Source organism: Tyto alba, unplaced genomic scaffold (genome assembly GCF_018691265.1).
Source record: "Tyto alba isolate M040663 unplaced genomic scaffold, T.alba_DEE_v4.0 Super-Scaffold_2, whole genome shotgun sequence".
Lineage (NCBI taxonomy): Eukaryota > Metazoa > Chordata > Aves > Strigiformes > Tytonidae > Tyto > Tyto alba.
The window spans coordinates 4,269,571-4,287,937 of NW_024881282.1; the positions used below are offsets into that span (position 1 = coordinate 4,269,571).

At 46.2% G+C, this 18,367-nt stretch overlaps 1 protein-coding gene across 6 annotated transcripts in view; it reads right to left on the minus strand.

Moving 5' to 3' along the window:
• Positions 1 to 6,238: 6,238 nt before the first annotated feature.
• PAK1 (p21 (RAC1) activated kinase 1) overlaps positions 6,239 to 18,367 on the minus strand; it is a 76,909-nt gene continuing 64,780 nt past the window's right edge. For all 6 annotated transcript variants that reach the window (XM_032991112.2, XM_032991116.2, XM_032991113.2 and 3 more), the window contains 5 exons: positions 17,066 to 17,183; positions 16,510 to 16,609; positions 14,509 to 14,705; positions 12,877 to 13,014; positions 6,239 to 10,974 (listed from right to left, as the gene is read on the minus strand). In XM_032991112.2, the coding sequence (XP_032847003.1) occupies positions 10,888 to 10,974; positions 12,877 to 13,014; positions 14,509 to 14,705; positions 16,510 to 16,609; positions 17,066 to 17,183 (640 nt within the window). In that variant the 3' untranslated portion in view covers positions 6,239 to 10,887. The remainder of the gene's footprint in view (positions 10,975 to 12,876; positions 13,015 to 14,508; positions 14,706 to 16,509; positions 16,610 to 17,065; positions 17,184 to 18,367) is intronic.

Genomic DNA, 18,367 nt, shown 5'->3' on the forward strand with positions numbered 1-18,367 from the left:
CTGCAGAGCCTTGAGAGCAGGTGACTCACACAGGTAACGACATCCCTGCAAGATTAATGACAGAAATGGCAACGTTTATGGCGTTGGCGTTTCCAGGAATGATAAGGGAGGTGGGGGGAGAAGGAGGAGGTGACCTGAACTGATCCAAACTTCAGCCCTTGCTGTCCTGGGGGACGGCAGTGTGCTGGCACAGACCCCACAGGTGAGCAGTGTCTGCTTCTTGCAGCAAGTGGGATCCCGCTGAAAAGCAGAAGTGTCCATTGGTGGAGGCACAGAGGATGGACTGGGGGGGAGAAAGGGACCTTGGGTGGCTCCAAGTCACATCATAAGAGAGCAGAGATGCCGCCAGACCTGCAAGGTGAGGCATGCCTAGTATAAAGATGCTGACAGCCAGCTTCATGCTGAGCCCCGGGGGACTAGGCTGCAGTGGGGTCTCTCTCCCCATCTCCCAGCTTGAACCCTTCAACACACGGCTCTGAAGCATCAAAAATCAGGGAGAGCACCAGCCCCACCCAAAGCGTTGATGGGAGGAAGCTAGGGGTAAAGCAGAGACACCATGCAAATGGAGAGCAGCAGCTTTTACAGGATGCTGGCAAGCCTCCAGGGAAGCCAGGGCCTGACCCTGCTCCTACATCCTGGGGTACCTCCTTCACTGTCATTCCTCAGGCTGCTTGGATTGATCAGGGTTACTTTTAATCCCTTTTGCCCCACAAAAATCTGCTGTCCCTTCCCGAGTGACAGCAGTGGCTGTGAATAATGGTACAAAGCCCACTGAGATGCGCCAAAGACCTGGCAGTTTATTCTGGAGTGTGCAACCCATCAGGTGCAAAACTTACCCCCCAAAAGCCAGCATGTAAACTTGAAAAATCAACGCAGGCTGGCAAAATTGCCGGGCAATTCCTCCTGAGTGCTGAGGCTCAGAGAGGGGCTCTGAGCATCGTTTGGGAGTGAGCCGCACCCCTCGGGCAGGCAGTGAGGAGGGACCAGATGGATTCACCGTGCAGCCCAAGCGTGGGGAACCAGCCCCCCCCCCCACCCCCCACAAATGCCAGCTGCGTTGGGTGGATGGAGGGCAGCCACGGGAGCTTCACATCGCCCTTCAAAGCGGCCGGCAGCGACGAACTCTCTGCCTCTTGCAGCCGTTGCTGCAGCAACTCCACCGCCTGCTCTCCCACGGCGGGGCTGCTGCCGCTGGCGCCGGGGACTGGCTGAGCCAGCGTTGTGAAAAGAGGGGGAGAGACTGTCCTTGCCCTTCTTCGGTGTTTTATGGCTCTCCTTTATGCAACGGCAGCGTGTTTTTCTTTCCTGGCAGAAATCAGGGGGTTGCAATGCGACTGGGAGCACAAAACTTGAGTTATCCCGAAAGAGCCAAGGGAGTGTCAGAGGGGAAAAACAGGTGCAAGGACCAGTGAGGAAGAAGAGGGTCTGATAAACCAACCTTTGACTGAATGTTTCTGTGTCCAAGCGATGTAATGAGGCAAACGGTGCGGGGGAGGACCGTGATGGATATCAGGAGTGGAGCACGTCAGGGTTTTGTTTTGTGAGCGCACAGGCAGCTGCTCTGTGCTGCCTCCTCCTGCCTCACGCTCCTCTTCGGTGGGTGAAGCTGGAGGATCGTGGTAGCCCCTTCCCTGATGGGTCCCCCCCAGCTGGTAGAGACACCCTGCTGCTCCTCAGTGGGGATGTCACAGCAAGGTCCCCCACTGCCCCGGGGTTATAAACCACATGCGTTGCCCTTCAGGGAACTGTGATGCTCCTGAGCCCCAACGAGCTTTGTGGGGACTCAGAGTCGATGCTCCATTTTAGGTCAGCAAAGGTGTTTCCCACCACATGGGATTTTTAAACCCGTGCTGTGCCCTATGTCTCCCAGCCTGAGGCTCATGCTGCTTTGTCACCATAGAGCTTCTAGGGTGACATTTGTCGTCACCAGGATGAGCCAAGAGACCTCACCGAGTGCTCCTCACACTTCACACGAGTGGGCGGCCCAGGCAAGCAGAGCCAGGCTGGCCAGGAGGAGCCACCATCGATGAGATGTCCCTTCCCCAGCACACCGGCGCAGGTGGAGGCATTGCCTAAAGCTCTTAACCCCACCTTTCAGCACCCAGCCCACCCTCCCTGGGGCAAGGGGAAAGCCGAGCTGGATGGTGCCTGGCGTGGGGACACAACCATCTCTCTCTGCCCCAGCATTGCCACTGACCTCGTGCTGGTTCTCCCCGGGCTGGGACCTGCCTGCTGGCTTCTTCATGGTGGTAACTTATAGTCCCCCTGGGTTGGGCTGTTCCCAAAGCCTGGGGTGTTCCAGAGTGCCTACAAAGCACAAAGACCTTGGGTGAGAGGTGAGGTTAGAGCCTGATGTGTTTAGGGAACATGGGGAATAGAAGAAAGCGGTGGAGGCTTCCCACCTCAGGGATCATCACTGATACAGCCATGAGCTTGGGGAATAAAAAGGAGTGGGGCTGGGGGAGCGGTTTGCCCCCTCCAGATCACTGCCTTCCTGTGCCAGTCCAGCCCCCAGGAGAAACCTTTAAGCACTTCAGCTCTCTACCAGTTAGAAACCAGAGGGCTGTTACCTGCCCTTCAGGTCCTGGACACCGTTACAGCTGCACACGTGGCCAGAAGGACCCTGACCTTGACTGCCAGAGGAGCTGCTAACCCCAAATTTATGCAGGCTAGTGGTTTTAGGTGTGGGATGAGGGGCAGGTCCTGGCTCACTTTGGCCATCGCTGTGTTTAGAGGGGACATGTCTTGCTCTCAATTCTGCCAGCCATCACAGCACCGTGGTGACATGCCCCTTCTCTCTTATCAGGCTTAACCAGTACATCAGCGCAGCACTGGCCCACCAGAAAACCCCACCAGACCTGGGGGGAAGTAGCAGGGGGGGTCTGCAAACACCCATCCTGTTGACGTACACAGAGGACCCAGCATCAGGACCCTGTGCTTTGGTGGGAGCGGAGGGCCTCTCCTCAATGGCTTACACATAACCGTTGGCCTAGGAGGGACACATTTGCCTTAGGAGGCTGTCAGAAAGCCTATGTGTAAATAATAACTTACAAATGAGAGAAGAGCAAAGCTAGAGATGGGGTGATCGCAGGAGAATTAATATACTGGGACACCAGATTCTGTGTCATGACCATCTCCTTATCCCTGCTGGTGTGTGTGGGCTGCCTTCAGCATGCAGCCTCCAAAAGAAACATAAAAACCTTCTTTTTACATTGCTCATGGAAACTGAACGTAAAAACAAACAACTCCCCAGTTCAGCTGCCAGGAGAGGGCATTACAGCCCCAGGAATGGGGAAGGACCAGCCAGAGAAGCCCAGCAAGCTCCCTGCTCACCGTGTTCAAGCCACAGATCTTCCCGAAAGATGAGCTTGGAAACGGAAACTTGGAAGTCTTCTGGGTGCTGCTAAAAACGATGGACCCAGGAACAGCATCATCTGCATGGGGTGCTGCAGCTTTCCCTTCAGCCTGTGATAAAGAACACCTCTTCTCTGTCGTATGTTGCTTCTCCTACCACTAATTCCCCCAACTCGCTCCCAAATAAACTAATCTCCTGCAGCTACGCACAAAATAACTGTTCCCGCTAGGATTTAGCAGTCACTTCACTCTGGCTCAGAACTGAAGGTGTGTGTTCCCCAAAGCTTTTCCTTATCTTTCCTCCCTTCTTCTCCATCTGCAGATCAGCTGGTCTAGCACAAGGCATCGCCCCTCCCTGTAAACCTTACCATAGAGTCACACAGGAGCTAAGAGGACAAGGCACTAAATTTAGGAATGAAGAAGTAAAACTTTAAAGATCTGTGAGAGGTGCTGCAGAAATAACAATAAATGTACCTGCAGCCCCAGGACACCCCTCTGAGATCATCACATGGGGGTTTCCTGCTTGTGCAGATGGAAGAAAATGAGGCATTGGGAATAAAGAACTAGGGCTGGGATGTATTTTGTAGCCAGGGCATCTTGACCGGGACTGCTGCAGAAGCTCATCGCCTTTGCCATGGGTTTGCCTTCCCACACACAGCTGAGTGGGCCCTTCCTTTTCTCTATTTAAAAGGTGCCACCACAACCCTGCTGCACACACACGAGCAGCTGAGGAGAGCACTCCTGAATGTCATATTCTGCTGGTTTGGACCTCAGAAACGCACCCACAGTGGACAGGCACCAAGGTTTGAAATGGTGACTCATGCCTGGACCAACTTCACTAGCAGCTTCTTAAGTGGAGATGTGTTGAGACCTCAGTTTTGTAGAGATGTTTGGTTACAGGCTGAAATCTTCGGAATTATTTATCTGACTCCAAAACTGATTTGGCAATCAATCAAAAACAGCTCCACTAATCATTTACTTTTAAATTTGGTTATGAATTCACCTTTAAGGAAAACTCCCTAGGGCTCTGAAGAGCCTTCAGATGAGTTATACTTTACTGAAATCAACACCAACCATTTCCTAAGGCCTTGAAATCATTCATTATCCAACATCTCCCACTCTCAGCAACAAAGTTCGTCTCCAGGGAAGAAGCCTCCAGGACAGAAAGTTCTGCCCGTAAATCATGGAAAATGGCAGCTAGCTAGAAATAGACCATGTATCCTCCACGGGGCAGGAGGTAGAGCCACCAAACACCAACCCAGTAGCATTTTTAGGGGCACTTTCATGGGTATGTTACCAGGAGCGTAAGTTTGACTGGTGCCCTGCTTTGTGAAGCTGAGGAGGTGGTGGCAGCCCAGTGAGATTCCCTTTCTCTAATGGAATTAGGACATCCAACATGAGATACTACCACATCATGGCAAAGAGAATCGCACACAATCCCAGCCAGTTGGGCTGCAATGCTCCTCTTGCTCAAGTGACAGGGCTCCTCATCTTCACAAAAAAACAGAGAAACAGGTCACTTCTCTGGCTTTCCTGAAAAAGAGCTGTTGAGAAGCAGTCTTCAGCAAGAGCATCTGTTCTGGGCAGAGGGGATTTTATGAAGTAAAATCAGCTCCCTTATTCTAGTTGGTTATGCTAAGTCCCCATGTAAGGTGTTCCCTTTTCTTCCAGCTCCCTCTCTAAAATCTGGCTCAGCACCCAGCTGACTCGTGAGAGCTTTGCAGATCTTCCCACCACCACTCACCCCCATGTTCCTCAGGGGCTGAGCTCAGAAAGCCCTCTCAGCACCGGGTTGGGTTTCTCGGATTTCAGAGTAAAACATCCAGGTCAGATGTTTTACAAGCAGGAGATGAACTGCAGGAGGAGGGCTGTGGTGGCACACACATCCTCCCCAAATCGTGATGTTCCTGCTCCTCATTGCAATGAGGCAACTTGAGCAAACAAGTATGTAGGATGATAAACTCCTGCTCTTGTCATCAGCCTCATCCTACTGATCCCACAAGGAAGAGTGATGCTGGGGAAGGTGGTCATAGGTACCTATCCCAAACCCTCCCCTAATTTCTTCCTCTCTGCGAGGAGCCTCAGATCCCTAACTGGGAGAAAAGCATCCAGGAGGCAATAATTTCCCTCACCTCTCTTCCTCCTCAGGCTGTAGTTTATATCCTGCTTCCAGACTGACATTTCTCAGAGCATTAATGACATGTGAGTGGTAAAAATCACACTTGCTGCAACAGCTTTTAGTGTAGTCACTCTGCCCAATCCAATAAGAACTGATTAATCCAAGATGGATCAGAGAAACACAATCCCTCCTTTAAGCACCCCCACTCAGTTCTACTGTCACTGCAAGGGTCATCGAAACAGCAAGTGAAGGAGAACCAAGTAATTAATTCAGGTTTTATTTAAGGTTTCAGTTTTATTTTTAAAATGGCTGAGCTGACCTCACACATTAAACAAACCCAGCATTACAGGAAAGTTACGCCAAGGCAGTATGAAGAGAAACACGTTATCTAGCTGATTTTAAAAGGCAGCAGGCTCTGTATTGTATTTCCAGGTGGGACACAACACGAAGACATCTGCCAACAGATGAAAGCTGCGGTCAGAAATCAGTAGGTGCAGAGCAAAAAAGTCTTCTTTACAAACACAAGACCAGGGCCTGGCAGCTGCTGATATGATCCCAAAGCAGTGCTGATTGCGAGAAGACACTGTACTGACGCTGCAAGGCAAGAGGGAATGAGCTGCTCATCATCCACAGAAGCCTGCATTAAATTTGCTTCTGCTGTTTCACACACCTGTGAAATCTGGCCTCTCTCTTCAGTTCCTTGGCACATCAAGGCTGTCTCCTCCATTCTAGCTCCCACTTTCTCTTTTCAGCTGAATTTTGTCATTTTTGCAAACGTCCTGGATTAGCTCCAGCTCTCTTGGCAGGGGCCTGTGACTCAAAGCCATATTGCTGCTCCAATCTCCACTTCCAGCACCCCTTCCTTCCCCAGGCTCCTTTCCGCTCCCCTCCTTCAGAGATGCCGCTGCCTTGAGGCTGCTGTGGCACTCCCTGAATCTCCTCACCCATTGTGTAACTGAAGTTCTAACATTTGCTTCTTCCTACCCCTTCGACCAACTTCGCCTTAGGCTTCTGTCGCTCTTCTCACCACTTCTCTGCAGCCATCCATCTTGGCAGCAAGTTTCTGTCTGTATTGCAGTTTCGTTACTGTTGGCTGTTCCCTGTCAAAGTTGGCAGCTGCTTCTCTAAGATCCCATCTTGGACACTGTGAGCTGTCATTAGCAACAAACTAGGAGATCCTAGAGCAATAATTATCCATACGCTTGATCAAGTTGGGCTTACAACCCCAAAATACATCTATAGGCCATTACTGTTGAAATAAGAAGCCATTAAAAAGTCTCATTGTTTTATGGTGGCAAGATGGAGAATCAGACTTCACCTTTAACAATTTTAACATTGAAGATGTTGTCATCCACTATACAAATGTATTATGCAAACTCTTCATTGGGAATGAGGTTCAAACAAATATTATTCTTGGACCAGTTTTACTGTCAGCTGAGGATGGTAGGTTTTAAGGAAGCAAGTACCTACTGACAGGCCATTGCCGTCCCCTCTCGCAGTGCTTTGCCACAAATGTGCCCTACTTACACCAACCCACAGTATTTTGAGAGACAGATGGATTAGGATACTAACAGATCTCGGCTAAGCAGAGACAACCTTTCACTCACCTCACATTTCTGAGCCGGCAACATTTTTGGCACTTTTTCAAAATCAGGCCCCTGTAAAGGGGCATCAAGTTGGAAACAAAACACTGCGGCAACCCCAGTTGCTTTACAAAATCGTGGGTTTTGTGTTGATGTGGTGTTCACCCCCCAGGCCTCTTCTCGAGCCCTAACCAGATCGTTTAAGTCAAGGAAGTGTCTCCATGGAAACTTCCTTTCTCAAGGAGCCTCCTTGCTGGAGAAAACCATTCACCCCTTTTGTTTAAAAGGGGAACGCAGTTTGGTAGGAGCATAATGCCTGTCTAGAGAAGAGCTTGCAACAACTCATCAGCCAGATTTATGTCCTTTAAAAACCCATCCTTTCAATTAAGACATTTTAGGGATGGCTGGAGGTGTGCTATTGCTGCTGTAACTCAACCAGCACGTTCTGCCTTCCCGTCCATCCCCGCCCTGGCTCTCTATTCAGCATCACAACCTGCCTTCGAGGCACAGGGGGGCTGTGTGCCCCTCTCTCACACAAACTCTTGGCCCTGGTGAACTACAAATCAATCATTTATTTAAAAAAACCCTAAAGCAGTACAAATCCATGCCCATTCTTGAAATATAGGAAGTGTCTTGCCAAAGCTACTACTGGCTTCTTAAGTAAGTCAATCTTCTGTGTTTTGGAAAAGATTATGAGTTTTAGCCTCTCCGTTCACCAAGCCCTTTGCAAGCTGTAGTATGTTATATTGCTTCTGGTCTAGGATTACTCGAGAGCCTTCAAAAAGGAAGTCAATTTTCTGAAAGGATACTCAAACAATTTAATATTTTATGTTCTCATAGAGAAGAGAGACTTTAATATTAATAGGCAAATAAATAATTAAGGGCTGTGATTAAAAATGGTTTCAACTCAGGCAAATCAGTTCATAGAGTATGTAAAAAAGAAAAAAAAAAAAAAAGGCAGACAGCAAATAAGTTCTCTAGTTGGAGTTGCTTTCAAATCACAGTAGAGACAAGAAGTTCTCAGAAAAATAAGCCCCAGAGGTTAATTTTTAAGTCAGAGAGTTGCTATTTAAGAGCCCTCTTTAGACAGGCAGGTGCCATAAAGGGCCATGTGAAAGCTAACACAGGTGCTGACAGCTGGCGATGCACAGATGAAGGGACAGTGGAGGAAAGGATGTATTTCAGAAAAACAGCGACAACAGAAATAATCCCATTCTCCTAAACTTAAGGTAGTTACAAAAATTTTTAAGATTTTCTGAGAACATAAAAACATGCCATGCCTGGTATCTTCAAACTAGGCCCAGGTATGCCATAGCAGTTGCCTCCTTTTCCCACCCATCACAGGTAAGGAAAAAAAAGCCTGGGAGAAGATGACACACATCCATGGCTACCGTCTTGCAGCTTCCCAGTGGAAAACAAAAGGCTTTTGGCAAACCCCCTCTCCAGCAGCTAACAGAAACCACTCAGGACCAATTCAAAGTGGAAGTTGATGAGACAGAAGCACATCACTAGCATAAGAGGAAGGATAAACGGTCATTTGTGTCAATTCCTTTCCATTATGCAGCAGAGAATCCAGAAGAGCAATTTAAACACACAAATAACATTTTCTATCTTCTTTGGGGAAATTTAGCAGAAATCTTGCTGCAGAAAAGTAGGATCACATGCACACTCACAGATAGGGCATATCTACATCAAGGTTCTCGTCTCAATGGGATGCAGAGGATAGAGCAGGGAAGGGAGTTAAAGAGATGTCAGAGACATTAAACACATTTGTGGATTGGGTTTAACTCTGTGCTGTCAAAAAAAGTAATTTGCCAAATCTCTAAGACCAGAGCTACATGAGATTTTAGATCAAGTGAGATCTAGAACCTAAATCCTTTCTTCCCACGTATGCCATCTTGAGTCTTCCAGAGGAAATACAAACTAAGTCCTTAGCAAAGGGAATTATTCAAGGGTAGTGGCGTTCCATTTTGCAATTTCCACCTAAGCTCCAAGCAGAGGAGCTCATCAATAGCTCATATCCCTCTCCAGGCTGGTAGCTTTACTGTTTTGCCCAAGGAATTCGTCCTTGGACACAAGCTTTGTGAGAACAAACTCTTTAATATTACAGGGAAATGAAACATATATACACAAAGGGAGAGGCTGCAGCTTTTAGCAGTGGACTATGGACTTCAACCTTGTGTCAATCAGTGGCCACCCTGGAGCACAAAGAGTGAGAGAAGGCACCACAGAAGCAAGAGCCCTCGCAAACTCAATCTACACCCAGTAAAACTAGTGTAAGACCTGCCACATATTGTGGAGCGAATATGAAAACCGCACTTGAATTAAAACCCAGGTGCAGGGAAAAAAGGGCTGAGCCAGCAGCAGGACTCAGCAAGAAGCAGGAATGAATTTCTGTGCAACACAGGTGCTTTGGAAAGAGATAAGAGGTTATTCCAGAATGGTTTTAAACTCACCTCCATAAGTGACCAAAGCAGTATAGAGAAAGAAGCTCCCCAGTTAAAATAGGGATTTTCATGGATTTTTTTTCTCTGTGTAAAGTTACTCCCTTGAGAGCCACTAGCTATCCCAAAGGACTACAGAAGAAGGGGTAAGAGACAAGGTAATATTACTTCATCCAACACATTCAAGCACCCAGAGATGGTATGAACAATATTCCCATCCGACAGACTTGTCTGGTGACAGTGAATTCTCCAGTCCTCTCTCAGCCCCGAGTTAAGAAATGCAGCTGCCATTTTATTAAAAATCAGTATACAGTTGAACAGAAGCCCAGTGTTTACAACTAATCCCTCTAGTAGTTCCAGGTTTCCTGTTGTTTTACAGACTATTCGCAACCAAAGGAATCAGTAGCATAAAGAAACCACTATCATTTAAAAAAATTAACGTCCCCCACATCTCCAAAAAAGCAGCATCCATGATCAGTTTGTTTTCCATTGGATTTGCTCTAAGAAACAAGAGTTTTCAACATAATTTTTGCAGGCAAATCTTATCTTTGTAATAGTAATTGCTCTGTTTGCTTTATCATACAGGGTCTCTAAGAAGCCTCACAGCACTGATATAATAACCCTAAAACAGCTCTCTGACAATTTTTCCTGTGAATTACCTTTAAGAACATCAGAAACGCCTGAGATTTGTCTAGTTTGAGTTGAAACTAAAGGGGGAGGGGGGGCCCCAATTCACATGATTTGGCAAAAAGATCATCCATGAATTAAGTTCTCCAATGGCTGCAGGAAGCACACAGAGGGTTTCTCCATGCTCCCTCAAAGCATCCAGCAGTGCTGTAGGAGGGATGAACATTCATGCCCTCATTCCCCTTTCGCCTGTTACAGCTGTTCCCATTTCTGCTGCCTGCTTCCTTCCCTCCTCAAGTCATTCAAAGCACAAAGCAGCCTCAGCGGTGTAACAGCAGCTTGCCAGAAGCAGGAAAAGTCCAGCCAGCGAAATACTTAATTTATTAAGATAAACATGGTCTAAGGCTCCACATAATTTTTAAAAATAAACACAGTAAGAAATACGAAAACAAACTGGCTTTGCTACGTGTAGGTTAGGTTCAGACATTCTCAGAAAGATCTTCTCAATCATAGAAAATACTCTTCCCTTCTCACCCCCATCAGGAGGATGGGAAAACAGTTCACTATGTAAGATCAACAACGTCCCTGTTGCGTGCCCTTCTACGTTCAGTGAACAATACCTCTGCCACCCTTCAGGGCAGATCAAAGTTTTAAGAACATCCCTGTGAAGAAGGAGCAGAAGGGGAGGGGGGCAGGTAATTCAGTCTCTGAAATGAACACCTAGAAGTCTTGACACGATGACTGCGTTGGCTCCACCACTTTAATGGTTGTTCTTGGCTGCCTCTTTAGCTGCAATAATCAGAGGAGTGAGACTAGACAGAGGCTTTGCAATTTTCAGGAACTGGTGCTAGGAAGAAGAAAAAAGAAAAAGAGTTTAATTTTTCACAATGTGCCCCAGAAGGCTGGTGGCTATTCAAAATATGGATACCTACACCCATAGGAAGCCTAAACTCCTCTAATCTCTGAACAGGTGAAACCAAAAGGTCTGTTACCACCACAGGCTTCTGGGGCTTGCCTGAAGTGATGAACGGATTTGCACCCAACACATGCTAAATTCTCCAATGTTTGTACATGTTCAAGACCAAGCAAAACTCAGTGAATTCTTCTGGGGAATTATAAAGTCATGCAAAATCTATAGTGAAATTCTGTGTGGAAGGAAGGTGGACTAAAAACCACCTGTGTGGTTCAAACACAAGGCACGGGCCTTCCTGCAGGAATCATCTCTCATTTCTCACTTCCCTGTTATCACAGGTCTGGTGAAAGCACTGACTTGGCCTTCTGTGGGTATTAGAAATTTGCAAAGCAACTGGAATTTAGGAGAGCAGCACAGAGCTTGCAACACAGAACCACTGAGTCAGTACCTTATACAAGGTGCTCTGTTAAGTAAAACAATACTGATCATCAAAACAGCTCTCAGATTAGAGTAAGGGCATGTAGGGCAAGGCCACAAGGTGTTCTGAAAACAAAAAGCAACTATATCCCACAGGACTTCTAAGCATCAGAAGGGATCAATCACCGAAGGCAACATGCTTCAGAGACAGGGGGGAAAAAAAAATAAAAAATCAGAGGTTAAAAGGTAGTTAAAAACAGGCAGAAATGTTACAGTCAGAATGATCTCCTGCTCCAAGGAACAGAACGTTACTGCTCTCTGATATTCTGGGGCTGAAAAGTCCAGGAGAAAAAGTAATCTTTCAGCTACTGCCATTCTGCAAGTGATTAATGCTTCATTACTGTCTCAGAAGGCAGCAACAGATCCAAAAGTGAATCCACCAGACAAAACAGTGGAAAAAAAGGAAAACAAAAATGGGAACTGTCTGAGTGTCCCTAGTCACAGATTTATTTTACAAATAGCTGTATTTTCAACCCCTATGGCAAATTTGACAGAAGGAACACATGAACCAGTCCTCCCATCCATGTCAGTAAAAGCCTGGCAGCTTGGCCCTCCTCTTTCACCAGGAGTTCAGACTAAAGACACCAGGTTTTCAGTGAAATAACTGATGACAGAGTGATGAAGCACTGGCACAGGGTGCCCAGAGAAGCTGTGGTTGCCCCATCCCTGGAAGTGTTCAAGGTTAGGTTGGATGGGGCTTGAGCAACCTGGTCTAGTGGAAGGTGTCCCTGCCCGTGGCAGGGTGTTAGACTAGAAGATCTTTAAAGGTCCCTTCCAACCCAAACCATTCTCTGATTAAGATATTTTACAAGCTTTGTTCCGTCACCTCTGTAAGGAGCAGTATCTGGCAAAATGTGGTAATGCCAAACTGCTTCAGTTAATGCTGGAGCTTTGTGATCCCTCCAGCAGAAGGGAGACAACCAGAACATCCAATAACTAGAAGCCTTCCTGCTGTCCAAATCGGAACAAGCATGGCCCATGACAACACATACAGATGTCATGGCCAGCTGTGTGAAGAAGTTATGGGAATTAAGGAGATCAACACTTGGCAGGCCTGGGGCACAGCTATTAATTGAGGTTATTTACAGAACATGCTGCACAGCTGCTACCAGTAGCAAGTACAGCTTAAAAAGGGAGTAGGCTGTTAACACTTCATTACAGATTTAGGTTTTGGGATTGGTTTTTGGGTTTTTGTTTTGTTTGTTTGTTTTTTTGTTTTTTTTTGTTTTTTTTTGTCAGGTTACCTTAGCAGTGCTTTTGCCTTCAGCTGATGGAGTATTTAAGACCTCAAACAAGATCTTGCCATAAGCCTGGCCCCACTCAGGGTTGCATGATTCAGCCCTGTTCCCCATCACCTACCTGTAGTAGCTCTTTTGCAGAACCTCTCTTTTCCACATCCATTTCAAGACAGCGATTTAAGAAGTCTCGGAATATGGGTGAAAGCTTTTCTGGATTCTGCAGTTCTGGCGTCCCGTTAGTAGCAATGAGATATAGGGCCTAGAGTGAAAACAAGCACCAAAGAAACCGGAGGTTATGAAGGTTAGATTCCATCTCTGGATTACAGAGACACCCATTTCTCCTCTCCCTCCCCCCAGTTCAATAGGGAGGAAAAAACCCCACCTTATCAGGGTGACTAATCAATGCTTAAATTTCAGCAAACAGAATAGCTGCCAGCCCTATTTTTATGTGGATGGGATCCAATCCTTTATTGTTTTACCCTCGTAATCTGGGTTTGGATCCTGCAGCCCTCTCAAGGGATTAGGAGGACAAAAACAACATTCCAGACCATGTTTACATAGGGAAGTTAACTGGCATGACTCTAGTAGTACTAGATTCCTGCAATAATTATATCCTCATGGGAAGGTACCCCTGAATAAATAGATTTTGTTCTGTCGGTACTTTGCCTGAATGCACAAGGCCTTAAGAGTCAATACAAGAAAGATGAGGTTGTCTCCTTACAAAAGGATGTCCAATAGACCCTCAAGCAGCTTTTAACAACCTGCAGGAACAAGCAGTTTTGCTACTGCTTGGGGATGAAGCGTTCACACACACCCTCTTCTGGGGATCAAGGAACTCGGAATTCATCCATTTCAGCATCTCATGCAAGAAACTTCCCGGATGGATTTTCAAAGGAAATGGAAATCTGTCAGAGACTTGTTAATATGCAGGCCCTTTGAGCACATCACTCAGCACATCCCACAGGAGCAGTCTGATAGCCTGGCAATTGGCACAAATTGAGTTAAATTAGGCCAAAATACTGATACTTATCCACCCTCATTTAACTCCATCGCCAGTTGCTTTCACCCTTGTTACTGCTCTTCTCTCCCAAAAAAATCACTTCCAGCACAAGAGATGGAGACAAAAGTTAAGCAGAATTTTTCTAGATCCCCTCATCCTGTGTAGCTGAGGGAAAAGCCATAAACAGGGCTTACATTAAGAGCAGTTACGTCCTTACGAACTGACAGCACCTCCCCTTTCATTAAAAAATAAACAAGGGAAAGACATCAGGAAGCTTAAGCCCTGTCTAAAGGTTTATTAAACTTGTAGCTTTATTTGGAGCATGCACGAAGGAACAATCCACTAGCAGGAAAAAGCTCTGTTTATAGAATAGTAACATGTCGTATTTTTGAATTTAAGGAGAAACCTTCCCCACTCACAGTACAAAAGGATTCAAAAAGTCAGCTGCTTTGGTGCTATCAGGTACACTTTCTGCCTCTATCAGCATCTCCAGAAAGTGGGAAATTATGAGTGTGTGCGATCTAACTCATCAGAGCTGACCAGAGAGTCTGCAACAGGAATAACCCCCACCTCTGCTACCCAGAGCCAAGTGTGGCTTTTAACTAAAACTATCTCAATCTTCTCACTAAGACATCTAAGGAGATATGGGGCTGCAGGTGGTGAAACCACACTGAAGGATTCACCTGCCTCCTTTAGAGCCTAGTTTCACCAGGAGGCTGAGCAAAGACCTGAGGGCAAAAGATATTCGCTTACTCTCAGGGGGTTCTCATTGAGGTAGGGGGGCTCTCCTTCGATCATCTCGATGGCCATTATCCCCAGCGACCAGATATCCACTTTGGGCCCATACGCTTTCCGCGTCACCACTTCGGGTGCCATCCAGTATGGAGTCCCCACCATGGTGCTGCGCTTGCTCTGCTCAGGAGTGATCTGGGCGCAGAAGCCGAAGTCAGCTGGAAAATTGAAGATGGGGAGGGGAAAGAAACAGGCATAAAAATCAGCAAGTTTCTCCAAAAGCAAGGCTTACTGATGCCAGAGCTCCAGCACACGTTACCCTGCTGCACTATCTGGTGTGTTGCTGCTGCAACTGTGAAAGAAGGGTGGGTTTGTGGCTAATAGAGAAGATGGTGTTGAGAGGTAAGTTTCTAAATCTAACTCACTGAGGCCATGAGGATTAGAGAGCTGCTGACTTGTCTCTTTTAATGATAGGGAACGGTAAATAACCGTATATGGTTGTTGAGACACTTGACTGTGTTTGCAACATTATGCAGCTGTAATACACTGTGTAATATGTGGTCTAAAGATTGCTCCTGGGTATGTGAAAATATAAATTAATGCACAGTCTGATCTAGCTACAACCCCCAACCCCTTACTGTATTGTCTGGTAATATTTTCAGTGCCAGAGACATTACTTCCCCAGTAGATATATCATCTCTCAAACAGGATTTGCTTTACAGAGTAGACAGTGTTCAGAATAAATTTAAAGTACCTACATTTATACTGATTATTTTCTTCAAATAGACAGAAAGGTGGAGAGCCTTCACACAAAGATTAATGGGTCCTATGTCTTATTTGTATTTGACTTCCTAAGAAGACTAATTCTGTTCTTGTGAGCCCAGCAGAATCAACACAGCAAGACGCACTGCCCATCCTGACCTCCTATGGCACTGCAGGTCTAATTTTAGGCAGAATGATGAAAATTAAACTGATCCCTAGCTGAGTTTTCATCAAGGGTAACAACCAGGAAAGGTACATATGGTTCATACATAGAGCAATTTGCCAGCAGAGCAAATTAGCAGCGCAAGTCCAGAAGGTTACTGCATCATATCCACAGGGACTTTTCTAACTTTAAACTACAGCCTGGTACCTGCATACTGTGCTCAAAGAAGTTATCCCATAAGAACAGAGCACTTTGGCCCTGATCAGCTATTCATTGCTAACACTCCAGAGATCTGACTGTACCGAAGTACAGCTTTAGTCTAAAAAGCAATTATGTGCAAAAAAACCCCACCTTCTTACTCAGCATATCTGCACTGTGTGAATTTTGAGTCATATCTGCTGTCACTGCTGACAAAAATAGATTTATTTATGCCTTTTGGGTGCTAGCCAACAGAACTGAGAGGGAGAGAAAGGAAGCACAATTCTGTTAAAGCTATAGGTGGAAAATAATCATTCACTAGTTTCCAGGCTTATCTCTGCGTGGACAATGACAAACACAACAGCTATCGTAGCACTCGAGGGGCAGAACAGTCTCAAGGTCTCCATTACTGGCAATAACACAAGGAGGAAACAACATTTAGAGTCCAGTCTGGGCTGATGTTGTAAGATTAAATGTTTTCTAGTTATACAGGTTTCAGTTCTCCCTCCAGTCTCCCTGCTCTCCAAGTACCTGCAGTATTTTCCAGACTGAAGAGATCACTCACAAGTATAGAATTCTGGCCCTGTATCTTCAAACACAGCTTTCTAATACTGGGGTAGCAACAAAATACTATTATTTTAGTCCACAAAAACAGATAAAACGAAGCTAAATAAACCTCAAACCCCACTGAGTCTTGTATGAGTTCACAAAAGATTCGTGCTTGCCAATCTCCATTAAAACCAATGTCACAGAAATACCTACAGGAGCATTTCTACAGCCTCATCATTGCCACAGCACCAAGCATCTCAAACACTCATCTCCCTAACAGGCCTGGCCCAGTGCATATAACAGCTCTGGGTTGATAACTCAAGTTATCACCAGCAATGATCCCCACATACTTAGTTTCACAGAGCCATCCATTCCCAGCAGGATGTTGTCACTCTTGATGTCTCTGTGAATAACTTGGTTTGAATGGAGGAACTCCAGAGCCTGGAGACACTGGGAAAAAAAAAAAAAAAAATAACCGAGATATTCTTACTGTGCATGAAATTATTTACCAGTCACAATTAGTCAACTAATGGATTCTAACAACATGCATTTTGAGTAGCAAGGGCTTAGTGTCTTAAGAGTTTTTCATATATTCCATATGTGCAGGGCTACAGAGAGGTATCCCACTGGGATCAGCAGGTCCTAGGAGGACAAGTTAGTCCCAAAAGACCTGGATAACAGACATAGCCAATGGGATTCCAACCTCATATCGCACTCCAGTCCTCCCTCTAGGGTGAAACATATTAGGCTTGCATGCTGCAACCTCCCAGATGAAATCCAACCTCTGAAAGAATGATTGTTGCACTACAGAAGGTGGAGAAAGCTACTCCTGTGAAGCCAGAGGTCATGGAAAGCCCCTGTCCCCTTCCCAGTCAGAGCTCCCTCCGAGCCCGAGTGCTGCTCTACCTCTCGGCACACGGCGGCAATTTGTCCTTCGTCCATGCAGGTCTCTGTCACAACATCTGTTAGGGAGCCTCCTGCCAAGTACTCCATGACCACCCAGAGCTCTTCTCCTACAAGGTAACTGAAGAGTCAAAAATAAATTTTAGAGCCAGCAAGTATGAGCATGCTACTGTTTACCTAGCCAGGATGCACTGGGTTTTAAAACTGTCTTAGAAGTGCAGAAGCCATGAGGCTTGAGCAACATATTTAACAGTACTGGGGCACCAGGTACTCATGGTACTTTCAGTACACAGGAGGATCTGATCACAACCTGAACGAGCGGAGAGAAGGGTCAGTGCAGAAAGTTGAGGAGAGAGGTAATGGGAGAGCAGGCTACAAGTTTCCTGGCCATAAAAGCAAGGCTGAATTTTTCTGCCACGGAGAGGGCCCAGATTAAGACAGAGACCCAACCTTACAAATCCTGCTGCTGCTGGGAGAGAAGGGGAAGAGCTTCCATTCAAGGATGGGGTCCATCCACGTGTGCATCCCAGACATTTGGCACACAGCATGGCTTTTGAGGGCTCTGACATCAGAAGTGGCTGGGGGCTGCTTTGTTACTACTGGCATCCTGCTGTCCTTAGCCCAGGGACAATCCTGGGTGACACAATCGATGGCTGCTCAGGAACAACCGAGAAAGAACACTTTTTTTTAAGTATCATGCATTTGAAAATCATCTCAATCTTTTTTATGCTACCAAACTAGTTTGGGATTTTGTCTGAAAAATTCAGAACCGTTCATAAGGGCAAATGAGAATATCTTGCTGGATGCAATAGCAATTCTAAAGACTTTAAATAAAAAAGGAAAGCCCAAAAGCTCTTGTCCAAAAAGGTCTGCAGGAAGACGGGGAGGAGACAGCTGAGGTGAGGGTGAGTTTTCTCAGCCATTTGGGATACTTTTTTCTGCTGGGAGTGTGCGTGCTCATGTCTAAAAGCAGAAGAACTGGGATGAAGACTTCAGCATTAACTCATTTTAAAAAAATCAAACAAACCCAAACCACCAACCACTTCCGCCTGTTTGGGCCCATCTGGGAAAACATCATCACAGTCTTCCATGACAGATACATTAGGATGACACATTCCTAAAGGAAAGAATCATCAGCTAAAAAAATTGAAAACCCACCTTCTCAGCCTATCCTCCCATTTTTAAAGTGAGTGGACAGATGAGTCAAGAGAGAGGGAAGAGAACCTAATTAAAAGCTTCTGCCAGCATTAGAGTTCATCAAGCAGATGTTTGCTTCACTCTGAAAGATCCTACTGAAGAGTGAAT